At 37.0% G+C, this 15,328-nt stretch overlaps 1 protein-coding gene across 1 annotated transcript; it reads left to right on the top strand.

The window, feature by feature from the left end:
- The first annotated feature begins 7,585 nt into the window (after window positions 1–7,585).
- Window positions 7,586–10,154, top strand: LOC149220005 (beta-1,6-galactosyltransferase GALT29A-like). Its single transcript, XM_089384600.1, has one exon. The coding sequence runs from the start codon at window positions 7,977–7,979 to the stop codon at window positions 9,237–9,239; it is 1,263 nt and encodes a 420-aa protein (XP_089240726.1). The 5' UTR covers window positions 7,586–7,976; the 3' UTR covers window positions 9,240–10,154.
- The last annotated feature ends 5,174 nt before the right edge of the window (window positions 10,155–15,328 follow it).

Raw genomic sequence — 15,328 nt, 5'->3', positions numbered from 1 at the left:
GTTGAGGATTTTGATTTTGTTGAGGAGGTTGTTGTTGTGGAAATGGCAATGAAAGTTGTGGGCTTTGATTTGGAAGTTGTGGATTTTGTTGTTGATTTTGTGGAAGAGGGTAGCCTTGATAAGATGGAGGATATTGATAATATTAAGCAAATCTCTCATAAGGATTTTGTACCCCTTGTGCCCATGATTGAGATTGATACTGATTTTGATGTTGGGGCCAAAGTTGTTACCAAGAATTCCAATTTGGTGGGGGCTGAAAATTCATAGGATTGTTAAATCCTTAATTTTGTTGCCCTTGCCAAGGTCTTCTTGAAACAAAACAAAAAGATTCTACTGAATTTGGGTCCTCTTGAAAGACAGCTTTGAGTCCCGGGATTGAACGACAATCCTTGGTCTCATGACTTTTTGAGCAAATCATACATGTTTCTACAACTTTTGCATCCAAGGGACATTCCCTTAGAGCATGTTTCTTTCTACATTTTGGGCAAAAGATGGCTAAGGCATCAGCTTTTGTTTTCTGCTTGTTTTGGATTTTGAGGTGTCTAGCTGTTCACTAAGGCTCCCTAGAATGTCAGTTTTGAATTGATCAAGCATATTTCCAATCTCTGCTCTACTTACTGTCCCAGTTACAGATTTGTTCGCTGTAATAAGAGAAGGATCTCTAGGCCCTTTTCCAGTTTTAGATTTACCCCTTGAGAGATGGATACATAGTTCTGCTATGTCACTTAGTGGAAGTTGAGAGATGTCTCCCTTCCCCATCATGTTTAAAATATCTATCCATTCATCTCTAATGGCTTTCAATAGAAGGGCTTTCAAGGTTTCCTCATCTAAATTGTTCATTTTTGCTCTCTTTAAGTTGTATTGAAATCTTTCAAGTAAATCCTCCAAGTTCTCATCCTCTTTTTGCATCATTTTGAATACCTCATCCTTATGATTAGTATGCATACAATAATTCAGATATCTATGCAAAAATGTTTGCCTCATATCATTCCAAGTCCTAATAGATTGAGTGACTAATCCCATGAACCATTTCAGAGCAGCCGCTTTCAATGTTGAAGGAAACAGTTTGAGTTTCTGAGAGTCTTCTAAATAGTCATAGGTTCGGCATAAGACTTCAAACTCAAATAGAAATGTCTCTGGATCCTCACATCACAATCCATAAAAGTTTGGGAGGACAGATAGTGAAATGTTTTTCATTGTTGTATGGGTTTCCTCATCGACTATAGGGAATCCAAATGAGTTATCTCCTTCCCTATTTCCCCCATTATTACCTCTACCTCCTCCGTTGTTACCTCTACCACCACCTCCATTATTTCCTCTACCTCTACCTCTACCCCCTCCTCCAAATAGTGAAAATTCTCCATCTTGTACTTCTTCTGCCATGATAGTTTCCTCAGATTCCTCTGGCTCTTCTACTACTAGCTGATGAGGGAGAGTTTCTACCTCCTCTTCTTCTCTAGGCGATTCTACTTCTTTCACTACAATAGGCTCCCCTATGGAAGTGAAGAAGGGTTCTTCTCCTAGGTTAGATTTAGTAGATAGTGTGGGAGAATCTTCTAATTCAGTTGCTACCCCTTGAATTCCAGGAATCCTAAGGCTAGGAGTATGAGTCTGGGATGGAGGTGTATCTTGTCTAATCCTTGAAGTTGTTGGAGTTGTAAAAATCGAACTTTTTCCCCTAGCTAGAAACCTTCCCCTAGAATCTCTTGCTCTATGCATGTCATTTTTTTGATTATTTATTTATTTATTTTAATTGGGCTAATAATCCTTTTTCTGATCTTCCAGATCACACTAGGTGCAAGAAGAGAGCATACTCAAGAAATTATCGAACTAATAACTCTCTTTTCTGATCCTCCAGTTCACACTAGGTGCAAGAGGAGAGCATACTTCAAGAAATTATCAATTTTTCCCTATTTTTTTTTTTTATGTAAGAGATAGGCTACCTAGTTACACTTCCCCGGCAATGGCGCCAAAATGTTTAGTCAATTTAGTGTGTCCTAAATTGCTACATAAGTTATCAATCCGGGAGTCGTAAACTGATGAAGTGTGGTGCACTGTATGTGCAAGACAACCTCTTTCTTACTTTATTGTTTTCAGTTTTTATCTTGTTTTGGGGTTTTGTTCTTATTGGTCTCCTAAAGTGTTTAATGCAAATGGAAATCCTAGTCTAAGGTTTCAAGAATACTTTTAAAGATCAAGTATGGATGTAGAATTGAAGACAAGGTTTATGCCTTTTATGGTAATTTCCAAACTTAGCACTTCAAAGTTCTCAAAACATGCTATTTATAAAATCAGAACTTGAACAAAAGTGTAAACATGCAGCTACATAAATCAAGCAAAAGATGAAGTACTAAAAATGAGGTTACTGTCTCTGCTGTCCATCTAATTACAGAAATAAAATCTAAACTACTGCACTCAAAACCAAAAAGCAAGGAAGCTGGAAACTAGTCACTGATTTCACCCATAATCACAATATTTCATCAATTAACTTCTAAAACGGGGTTAAGCTAAAGACATCAGAAATATCATCATATGGCATGAAAGAATGACATTTAAACTATCTACTTGCAGACTAATGAAAGCAAAATCAATTACTTCACCTACAATCACAATAGCTCGCCAATTAACTTCTAAAACAGGGTTAAGCTAAAGGCACCGGAGATATCATCATGTAGCATGAAGAACTGATATCTAAACTATCTACTTGCAGGCTAATGAAAGCAAAATCAAATTACTTCACCTATAATCACAATAGCTCGCCAATTAACTTCTAAAACGGGGTTAAGCTAAAGGCACTGGAGATATCATCATATAGCATGAAGAACTGATATCTAAATGATCTAAAAGCAGTAGACAAATCTCACTAAAATAAAAGCATGACAACTAGAATTAAAATCTAAAGTCAGCAGAGGAAGCAAGTCTCAGATCACCACTTGATGCAAAAATTATATTAAAAAGCTCGAGCATAACCTATCCTGAAATGCACTGATCAGTGTTAGTGGAAAATGTAACAATGCTGCAAAAACATGTATAGAAGTAAAATGATTAATACCATAAACGAAACATGAGAAATGTACAGTTCAAATAAGAGAAAACATGCATGAAAAAGTATACAAAACGAAAGAAAAACCTCAGCCAACAGGGGCCCTCTGCACAACCTTGGATTAATACGCTGTCACTTCAAACCACGCTTTAAACAGTCATATGAAAAACAGAGTTTTTGTATTATGAAAACAAAGGATATGTCTCTTGGTTACAACAGCAAAATAATGCTAAAACAATAGCATTAAGACTAACTACTTGCGTTGCAAATGCTTATTTTTATAGAGGAAATAGTTAACTGTCTTTTGGAGAAAATTCTTCAACAATGGACATGTGAACAGGGCAGAATCCGAAAGTTCAGCCTTTTGGTTGCCATAAACATTAAATCTAGGTAAAGTGGAAGCTAGATTGCGTTATGGAGACGACCTGCAGATGGAAAAAATGGATCCATGAATCCAGGAACGGTTTCAGACTTTTTCACGTGCTGGAACAGAGTCCTAGTTGACGTAGGACTCTCTGTTGACCATCCTTTGACCGATGCCTTTCTTCACGAATTTGGCTAAGAAGATAGGACTTCTTCCATGTGTGGATCATTTTTGAGTTGCCCATGTGTCTCATTTCTCTTGCCGACACCTGTAACCTACAGAACAATGAAAACAGCTGCGGAATTGCGAATTAGCTGCGGAAAGTGGCTACATTCCGTAGTTGATGAACAAAATCTAAATCAAATAGCACACACAAGGATATAGTTTGAAAATCACTCAAATGCACTCCTGAAATCAATATGTAACAACTTTTGATAGCTTATGAGGCACTGATGTGGGAAAATAGAAGAGAAAAGGTTTAGGAAAATATGTAGAAGAGAGGTAGTTTTGGGGCTCAATAGCTATGGTTCCTTGGATCAGGAAGTCGATGAGTTAGAAAGTTAGTAAGGTAGATCAGGTAAAAATGGGAACTTTACCTTTCACTGGGGGATCATCTGTCTCTCCCTTATCCTTTGAGCTTACCATTCATCTCCATTCTCGAGGTATCATCTATCTTTGTAAGGTTTTTGTTTCCTTTCAAAACTAGATTTCAATGGGCAGATGGAGAAATGTTGGTGATATGGGTTTGCTAGTGTCAATGACTGAGGAATGGAATGCATTTATAAAAAACCTTCAAAGATGTGGTCTCACCTTATCAAAGGAGGAGGAATCCTTTGCTTGGGTTTGTAACTCCTCTTCTAAGCATATCAATGCCCATCATGCATACTACACCATTTCTAAGCTCTCTGTGTAGCAAAGGACCAGTTGATGGCATGCAAAAATTTGTGAATGGGCTATAGCCTCAACGTTAAAATGCTTTATATGGTTGGCCTTAAAAATTGAATCCAAACAGGAGATCGCTTGAGTTAGAAATGTTTCTGTGGATTGAATGTACGTCTGCTCTGCTTAAGAGATTCATAATCTGCATCTCATCTATTTTTTAAGTGTGTTTACTCTAGGTCACTTTGGTCAGATGTCCTTGACGCTCTAAACATCAGGGAAATTGATCCCATTGAGCCTCTGGATCAATGCCTCCTTTGGTGGGACCAAAATATGGGTATTTTTAAATCATCACCTATTTACATTGCATGGGTAATTTGGAAGGTCATAAACAAATTCATCTTTGAAGGCAGTCCTAAAGAAACCTCTGGTATTTCTTGCCAAATCACTGGTTGCTTTTTGGATTATGTTAAGCCCAAAAGGCCTTCCAATAGTAGATCTCTTCGTTTCCCTCCTTGCTCTTCCTTTGAATTTGCTAGGTTTTTTGATGGAGCATACCAAGCATGGGTGTGTGGAGGAGGTGCTACCTCCTCCCAGGTAACAGGTCCTTTTACATTTGGTTAAACTCTAGTGTCGACACAAATACAAAAGCTGAAGTGACAACTGCCTGGGTCCTTTTATTTTTTTTTGCATCCTTAAACATTTCAACTCTATAAATCTATGAGGATTCAAAATGTGTAGTGGATTGGTTGTCCGGAAAGAGCCACTTGAGGGTCCTCTCCTTAAGTTGTTGGATGAACCATATTCGACATCTTAAAGGCCTCTTTCAAGGCTTGTCTTTCCAACATATATTAAGAGAATGGAACCATTAAGAAGATTCACTATCCAAAACATATTTGCAAGGGGAGGAAGGTAAGATCTTCTTTGAAGAACGAAGAGGTCTCCAACTTATGAGGAGGGGATCCTTCCCAATTCCTAGTGATATGTGGTTGATTCAGTTGGATCTTCACCCTTAGAATTTTCGTGAACAATCATCGGGAATGTGCAACATCGTCTAACTGTTATTTTTATTAGTACTTCTTATGACCTTTCTCAGTGTTTGGGTTTGAATGTCTCAGTATCCAAAGTCTAAATTTTGTGTAATTTTGTAACTCTCCCTAAGTTGTTTTCCTGTTTCTTGGACAATATGTATGTAATGGTCCTTGTCGTCAAATTTTGTCTGGTCTCCACCTTGGATGGATTTGTCTTATCCATTAGGTACTAGAACTTTTGCATATGTACTCCTTTCTTATGAATGGATGATTTCTCCTTTCTGGAAAATTAGAGGGATCTGTAATTGGGCTAGTCTCGTACTATGGTAACATAAGTTCGATTCCAATCCCTTCTACTATAACCTCACCTACTACTACTATAACATCTAGGTGAACCACGCTGCCCCCAATAGATAAACTCGGGGATTTGATCGTGGAACCTCTTGGAACATAATACTTCATTTTGAGGATATCGCGAATTGCGCTGCGCCAATAAGCCTATTTTATCAAATATTAAATAAAAAAATGTTTCAATTTTTTTATAAAATTTTAATTTTATATTTATGCAATATAAAATTTAATTTTATATAAAGTTAATTAACATATGTTATGATTTTAATTTTTCCAAAAAATCTTTACAGGGGGAAGGTATGATCTTCTTCTAAGAACAAAGAGGTCTCCAACTTATGAGGAGGGTATATGTAGTTCATTCAACTAGATATTCTCCCTTAGAATTTTCATGAAGAGTGATTCAAAATGTGCAACATCACCCCTTTTCTTCATCTTCTCCCTTGGAATTTTCATGAACAATGATCCAAAATGTGCAACATCACCCAAGTGCTATTTTTATTAGTACTTCTTATGACCTTTCTTAGTTTTTGAGTTGAATGCCTCAATATTCAATGTCTAATTTTTGTGTAATTTTGTAACTCTCTTTAAGTTGACCTTTCTTAGTTTTTGGGCTTGAATGCCTTAATATTCAAAGTCTAATTTTTGTGACCTTTCTTAGTTTTTGGGCTTGAATGCCTTAATATTCAAAGTCTAATTTTTGTGACTTTTTTAGTTTTTGAGCTTGAATGCCTTAATATTCAAAGTCTAATTTTTGTGTAATTTTGTAGCTCTTTTTAAGTTGTTTTTTATTTCTCGACACTATATATGTAATGGTCCTAGTTGTTAATTTTTGTGTGATTTTGCAATTCTCCTCAAGACAATATGTATGTAATGGTCCTCGTTGTTAATTATTGTGTAATTTTGGAACTCTCCTTGAGCTGTTTCTTATTTCTTTGACAATATATATATAATTATCTTGGTTATCAATTTTTGTCTAGTCTCTGCACAGATATGTCTTATCCATAAGATACTGGAACTTTTGTATCAATACTCCTTTCTTCTGAAATGATGATTTCTCCCTTTTGGAAAAATGTTATGATTTTAATTTTCTTTATATTTTTGTCTTCCATTTTATTCAAAATTTTATTAAAAGTTTAAAGAAATATTTAAAATTCGGAACCCTCAACAATAATTTTTTGGGATAAGTATTGATTAATACTAGACAATAAATAGGGGCAGCGAATTTCCAATAAATATTAGTTAACACCAAATTAAAAAGCATTAAAAGTTTTGTCAATATGCATGTAGATTTGATTCGTGGGAAAGTTCAAATAAACTCCAGTTTATGGGTCATTTAGAGAATACACATTATTAATTTTTAAATAAATTTTGTAAAGTATTAATTAATGTAAAATATTATATCATAAATCATTCGAAATCTTTTATAAACCTATAATATTCCATTGGGAATCTTTTGGTTTAAAATATTTAAACACGCAAAGGTAAAGTATTTGCATAATAAAAGTCGCTTTTTGCCTAAATACTTTGAATTTGAAATTTGAATGGTAATTAATCACGATTTATCCGGTAGCAGTAGATATAAAGTAATGAAGGCTGCCATTTTCACAGGTTGATATACGGTTGACTGAAAGTTGGTGTTATTTTAAGATAAGCGGGGGTTTAAAACTGGTTGATACCACGACAATGTTACGTCTGACAACGCTCGTGCGTGCGTCAGGCGTGACGAAACGGTAAAAACCAGAAACAATGAGGAGCCAGATGGCGACTGCAACTACCGGATATTGGGTTGAAAGAAACATCAACGCTATAGATGGTCACATGCAAGCCTCTGCATGTGACCACGGATGTCAAGGAGTCCAATTCGCTTCAGTCACCTGCCGCGTGCGCGACGGATGAGTCGATTACCGCCGCCCCGCGTGGCATGATAGCCATCCGTTTCTAGATTTCTGCAGATTTTCACCTGTGTCCTTAAAGCGCCGGCTCCTGAGGTGTTCCGACGAAAGAAATTGCGGTTCAAGAGGCGTGAAAACCGTCGGATCGGCGCAACATGCTGGAGATTTAAGGCGGGCGGAACGTTTCCTGAACGAAGGTAAACCATGATTGAGGCGTGGAGGCAGGCAAAGGCAAAGGAAAGGATGTTTGTGATGGCTAATGCCAAGAAATCGGCAGACCCACGATGGCGGCGCCTTCTTTACTGCACGCTTTAGTGCTGCAGAGACGCGGGTTCGAGTTCGCCCGCAAGGAGCACGCAGCAGCAGACTTATGGTGGATGAGCACAGAAGATTGGGCAATTGTTAAGAGTACCTAGATGATGAAATCCTTGCGATTCCTGCTCGCGGTCATGCTGGGCGGTGTGCTGCTGTTGATGCTCAGCACCGAGCTTACATACAGAATGGCCGGGGACAATATTGTTAACCGAACGCTGATTCCAACTTTACTTATTTATAAGGACCTGGTGTCGGCCCGCCCAAGCCCCGTGCGACCCGCGGCGGGTTTCATTAACCAGACACTCTATTCCTACGCGTCGATGGAATTAGGCGATCCGGAGGAGCGCGTGCGGATAAATCGGTTGTTGGACGGCAGCATCGGTAGCGGCAGCCGCTCGATCTCCTCGTGGCGCAGGGCAGCAGAGCACGACGACATCCAGCTCCCGCGACCCCGCGGCGCGGCCGGTCAAAGGGAGAGACGGAGGCAGAGACATGGGATCCCATTTCACCTCTTCCACTCGCGGTATACCCCCTACTGGACCGAATTCCGCCTGGTGTTAAAATCTTGGGTGCAGAACAAGCGATTCCACCCGCGGGTCATGGCGGAGCTCCACGATCTCGTGAAAACCCCCTTGGATCGTCACTACAATACCACGGGGGCTGTGGACATTCGACCTGGGAAACCCTACCGGAGCTGCGCCGTGGTCGGTAACAGCGGTATCCTGCTTCAGAAAACCCAAGGACAGCTGATCGATTCCCATGAAATGGTAATCCGACTCAACAACGCCCGCACCGGGGGTTTCCAAAACAGCGTGGGCTCCAAAACCACTCTTGCATTCGTTAACAGCAATATTCTCCATTCCTGTGCCAGAAGAACCGGGTGCTTCTGCCATCCATACGGGGAAACCGTCCCAATTATTATGTACATCTGCCAGGCCGTGCATTTGATGGATTTTGCCCTCTGCAATGCATCCCACAAGGCGCCCCTGCTCGTCACAGACGCCCGATTCGATAACCTCTGTGGCAGAGTAGTGAAGTATTATTCTCTCAAGAATTTTGTAGAGACCACCGGTAAGCATCCGGAGGAATGGAGCGCGGCGCACGATGGTTCAATGTTCCATTACTCGTCTGGAATGCAGGCGGTGATGGTCGCACTGGGGATTTGCGAGAAGGTAAGTATCTTCGGCTTCGGTAAATCTTCTCAGGCTAAGCACCATTACCATACAAATCAGAAAGGCGAGCTAACGCTTCACGATTATGAGGCTGAGTATCATTTTTATAAAGATTTGGCTAATGGGTCGCAGCATATACCTTTCTTAAACGAGGCCGGCATCGATCTTCCTCCGGTGCAGATCTATTTATGAGGTTCCTTCTCTCTGTCTTTTCTTTTTTTATTTTCTATGGGCTTTGCGATTCTTGGATTCTTTTAAAGTGTGCACTATTCATTGTGTTTTTTCTCTTATTGTAAACTTGATACCAGAAAAAGTGATGATCAATTGTAAGAAACCTGATTATGTACAAAAATTGGTTTCCACATCATTCGTTTGCTCTGGAGTTTCTGAATGCATGAATGTATAGTTTTGCAATGATGCATTTCTTGTCAAGTAGAACCAGTATACCAAACCCCTTTTGCACATGTAAAAAATTGAAGGGTTGCATCTTCAATATGTGGGCCGTTGGTATCTTGGCGAAGTCAAGTCTGCTCATTTGGTTTTGATCTCGCAAAGCCCGGGACTCGAACCTAACTCTTTCCATATAAGGCACCTATGCTTTCTCCATGGCTTGGAGATTCCACTGCGGCTTCTTATGAATTTCCAATGACCACGGCATATACATCGACATCTTTGTTCTTGTTCTGGTCTGGACACTCCCCAGATCACTCCTAGTTGTCCTGGTAACCTGGGCATTTTCCAAATCACTGCATCCAAAAGGATCAAACAAATTTAACTCAGAAGGTGGGGCTGGAGGTGGTGAATAGGGTAAGCCCGTTGGCCACCTTTCTGCGCCCTGAAGAGAGGGCAAGCCTAATGAAGAGTGAGTTGTGACAAGGTGTTCAATTATTGTCATTGGAAAGGCCTAAGCGTGTAAAGTACAAGCTTTAAAGTGGGTTTGGGGGGTTGATAAAGGGTAAAAACCCATCAACCCGCCCCACGCTCTGAAGAGGGGGCATGAAGAATGAGTTGTGGCAAGGTGCTTTAATTGTTGGCATAATCTAAGCATGTAAATGACGAGTTGTAAGATGATCTCGCTAATCTGGTATTGTTAATTCTTTTCTCTAATGTATTCTCTCACCAATGGGTCAATGCTTTTGCTGTTGTGCAGTGATTATCTGCTTATGTTATGATCTTTGAAATGCCTTTCATTGTTGTGGCTATAGTGCCATCTTTGTAGTCTAAATTCACAGATCAGCTTTCTACAGGCACGATTATTCATGTTTAGGCTTTTGAATACTCAGAAATATCAAGTGAATCAATGTCTACAAGAGCCAAGATACTTTGTAAAATAACGAAACACTCCATTTTCATTAATGAACTGGTAGCAAAGCACATCAGAGTATTTCAATAAAGTATATGAACACCTTTGATACAAATTTGAATTGTTTTGAAACCTGTTAAAAATTGAAACTGAGGAACACAGAGCAGCATTTCACATGGTTACGAAGTTTGCAGGAAAGCTTTTATAGAGAAGAATATCATTGAAGCATACTGAGCAGCTTATTTGCAATAATTACATGTCTGGTTTGAGGCATTATATATTACGGAAGGTTTCAAAATCTCACATAACAATGTGGATCTTATCGACAAATTGGAAAACTGAACTTGTTTATTCATCTTGCCTCTGCGGATTTGAAAATTTCTAGTCTGTATGCATCCCAACTGCAATACTGAGTTTCATTTGTAAAATTGTGTATTCGGGTTGGTTGCATTATTTCTTAGTCATTTTCTTTTTTGCATCTTTGGATTCTGTACCTTGATCAAAGCAGGACAGGAAACATTTCAAATGCGGAAGGCAGGACAGACAAAAGATTTTAAATGCATTTACTTTATTGCATACTCTTGATATAACAAGAGAACAAGTTTGTTATATTTTGCATAAATAGGGCATAATTGTTATTAATTTGTTTTTATTCGTCCAATTTGCTTCTCATTAACTGCTGCTATTGTTATGCCAACCCTAAACTTTTCCCTCCTATAGTTGTGTCTTAGGTTGGTATTGAGTGGCCATTCTAGAGCTACCCTAGTGATTTGAATTTAGCAGTTCATTCATCCACAAGATTCTACGGGTTTGTGTAAACACATAGTAGTCTGCATTTTCTGTTTTCTGTTCCGTTTTCTGTCAAAGAAAAAGAATTTACCCTGTGAAGGAAAGAATGGTTTAATGGATCTGATATTTTTACTTTGGCCTTATTCAGTTTTCGAATGATCCATCGATATTGTTAATAATGCAAAGTAGTAGATAGAATTATATTTTATTTTTCCTCTTGGTGATTTAAAGTTTTGTTTTGGTTTGTATAAATTCAAGGGTAGCCCATGCAGTTTGGCTCAACTAACCTCACGTGATGCTAGGTGGGTTCACTTGCCCAGGTTTACTGATTGAACAGAAAGATATTAATGTAAGGAATTAATTTTTCTGCTTGCCTTCACCTGAAATATAGTCCTTCAGTATTGTGGATTAGGCTAGGCGAAATATAGACATGTAGTTTCTACTTGTTTTATGTATTAGTTTAACTTTATCCACTATTGGTTTGGCTGGTTATGGTTAGAGTTTTTTGTTGGCTTTGGGAAAGTTAAGTTTAACCAAGTTTAACCGATGATTTGCTCGGGCAGTGTTACTCCTTGTAAAGAAAAACATCAGTTTAATGGAGCTACTTGTATAGCAGATCCTTATTTTATATATTTGACAAATCTACCTGATAAGGGCAAGTAATAGCAGCCAGCATGTGCATCTCTGATGTTAGGTGTTCATGCACAAGTGTATTGTATTATTGTCTGTTACTCAACAGGGTTTTGCTGTCTTGTGGATATTAAAGTTTAGCAATCTACTGATGTTTGGACTAGCCAACCAACCTGACCTGGTATTAGATTGACTCAAATCGATGTGTACTGCCTATGCAATTCTCTCTCTTTTGATTTCCCTGTTTGGTTCTTTTCCTTGTAACTTTTCCTACATCATAAGGTGGCAGAACTTTTCCTACATCATAAAGTTGTTGCTCTAGCCTCACGGAGATGCACGATTCAGTTATGGTGTCTTATCCTACTTATGTTTGAATCTGTATGATAATTGTACTTGATAAATCAGCTACATGATTGTTTCTGTAAATGCTTTTACAATAATAATTTTTATACAACTCACACTGTAACTACATGCTTGTTATGGTAGCATTTGGATGCGGTGCTCTAACAATGTAGCAATATATTATACTTCTCATACTGTAGCTACACGATTGTTATGGTAGGATTTGGATGCGTCAGCGCTCTAACAATGTAGCAATATATTATACTTCTCATACTGTAGCTACACGATTGTTATGGTAGGATTTGGATGCATTACTTTTCCGATAGTATAGTCCATTGTTCCTTGTAATTTTTTCAATATTATTATTAATTCTAGATGTGATTGGGAAAAATAGTAGAGTCCATTGTTCCTTGTAATTGTTTCATTATTATTATTAATTCCAGATGTGATTATTATTATTAATTCCAGATGTGATTGGGAAAAAATAGTATAGTCCATTGTTCCTTGTAATTGTTTCATTATTATTATTAATTCCAGATGTGATTGGGAAAAAATAGTATAGTCCATTGTTCCTTGTAATGGTTTGAATATTATTATTAATTCTAGATGTGATTGGAAACACAAACGGTATAGTCCATTTTTCCTTGTAATTGTTTTAATAATATTATTATTGATTCTAGATGTGTTTGGGAAAAACAAACTGCCATAGCTGTGTTGTAGTCCATTGTTCCTTGTAATTGTTTTAATATTATTAGAAATTGTTTTAATATTATTATTAATTCTAGATGTGATTGGGAAAAACAAACTGCCATAGCTGTGTTGTATTTTATTTGGTGTAGGTTTTAATATTATTATGAATTCTAGATGTGATTGGGAAAAACAAACTGCCATAGCTGTGTTGTATTTTATTTGGGGTAGGTTTTAATATTATTATTAATTCTAGATGTGATAGGGAAAAACAAACGGCCATAGCTGATGGGTATTTTATTTGTTTACACCATCATAGATCGATCTTAGATCCATCTTAAGCACGAATAAGCACAGATCCTATCCCATCCCACTTAAGCAGAGGGGATCATCCCACTTAAGCAGAGGGGATCATCCCACTTAAGCAGAGGGGATCAAATTTTTCATGTGCAAACTTATTTTATTTTAGAGAGTAATAAACAATGTGCAATTTTTTATTGTTTAAATTGTATTTTGGAATGCTATAGAGATTACATAATTTAAACTTGCAATTCTAAATTTTTGTTGTTGTTGGATTTTAACAGAAAAACCATATACTTAAAGAGGATTAATTATAAAATATTAAGACCACTTCAAATGTTTTAACCATAAAACTTAACTTTTTCAATTATGCACATTAAAATGGTTTTTTTGTTATTAATATTTTTTAAATATATACTTAAATATTAATTTAAAATAAAATATTTTATTCATAACCCACATTGAATATTTTATTATATACAGCATTAAATTTTTTTTTTAACATTTTTTTTCTATATATAAATATATATGAAATTTCAAATACCATGGCAAAAATGTTATGGGTTGTCAAAATTTGGAACCAAAAAACTGCCCATGGTAAAACTTCAAATATATCTTTTATATCTATAGAAGAAAATGTTAAAAGAAAATATTTTAATGTTGTATATAATAAATATGCAGTGTGAGTTACGGATGAAATATTTTAATATGAATTAATGATTTATATTTAAAATAACATATAGTGGACATTGTTGTTTTATTTTTATTTAAGAAGGACACTTGTCAAATCCAAATTAATTTAAATTGAGCACTGACATATTTACACAAGGCCTCCACACTGGCTTCAAATCCAAATTAATTTAAATTGAGCACTGACATATTTACACAAGGCCTTCACACTGGCTTCACACTGCGCTGTAAAATGAGCCTCTGACGACCCACTTCGTCGGCTGGGGCCAATCATGAGATGATCCCAACAAACCCTAGCAGAGGTCGAGTTTTTGGTTTTCACATTGGAAATACTGATTATCGCCATCCTCAATCGGTTCAACAAACTCCATGGCAACATGCATCAACAAACTCCATGGCAACATGTTGATGCAGTTGTGTGGCAATATCCATTCATGGTAATTTGGACAGTAAAATCAAAAGATTTAGATACCATGGCATCTATTGAAGTGACTACTAAGAAGTACTAAAATTATATGCTATTCACAACTGTTTATTTCGACCACGAAAATGGCAAGAACATGGTTAAAGAAAAACTGGATATGCAAGATTCAGTAGCAGATCTAAAATGGAACAAAAATAGTTTTAATAATGGAATTTTCATATGTGGCGGGTTGAAGATATTTAAGTAAATCATCAATTGTGTGACGTTTTCATAGCATATTACGTAATCTCAAGTATTATTGAACCTGTAGATGACAAGAATTCTCCTTGCCCGAAATCAATTCTAAAATGCCAGAACTGGCAGTTTCTATGAATTAATTCTATTGAGATTTGCATCCATGTATTGAACGGCCCTTGTAATCTTGCTGTGTATTCAAATTTCTGCCAAAGTCTTTTATCAGAAATTTAAGCCCCAATTCATTTTTCTGTACGTTGTAAGAAATACAAAATAAACTAAATTTCCTTTCATTGGCATTGGATCTGATCTCCTAGACTGCAAATGATTAGTAAGGTTTTGCTACTTTATAGTTTTTTTTGACTTTTTTCGATGCCACTAAATAGTTGAATCAGGTTATATAGTCATGGCCAGCTTCAACTGTTTCTGACTTAAAACTGCAGTTGTTAATGAACAACGATAAATGAAATACTTGAACCCATCGACATTGTTTCATAGAGCTTATGAACATCTTTATCTATTTGTAATGATGTGCCGAACTAGTGTCATTGAATGCTCTGTATTCTACATTCTGTATATCATATGATTCAGAATTCACTAGCATATGTTTACATCAAAAGTGACATGTATTTCTACTTAATCCCTTTCTCCAATCCAGTTTTTTTTTTTAATTCATTCTGTTAACAATATTCATCGTATTGCACATTGGGTTCATACATGTGCTACGCCACTATCTTTGAATAGTGACATCTTGGTATTTTAGTTTCAGTATGATATATGACTCAGAATTCACTAGCATATGTTTACATATAAGTGACACATCTTTTTCTGCTTAATCACATTCTCCAATCTGAATTCTTGCACAATTAATTCTTATCCATG

The sequence above is a fragment of the Pinus tabuliformis genome, chromosome Q, assembly GCF_031772625.1.
Source record: "Pinus tabuliformis cultivar Carrire ecotype Pingquan chromosome Q, CPIR1, whole genome shotgun sequence".
NCBI lineage: Eukaryota > Viridiplantae > Streptophyta > Pinopsida > Pinales > Pinaceae > Pinus > Pinus tabuliformis.
The sequence above is the reverse complement of the archived record's forward strand: the minus strand, read 5'-3'. Positions and strand labels throughout refer to the sequence as shown.

Excerpts from the sequence above, each read along its gene's own strand:
- LOC149220005 (XM_089384600.1), top strand. The coding sequence starts at position 7,977 with ATGATGAAATCCTTGCGATTCCTGCTCGCGGTCATGCTGGGCGGTGTG.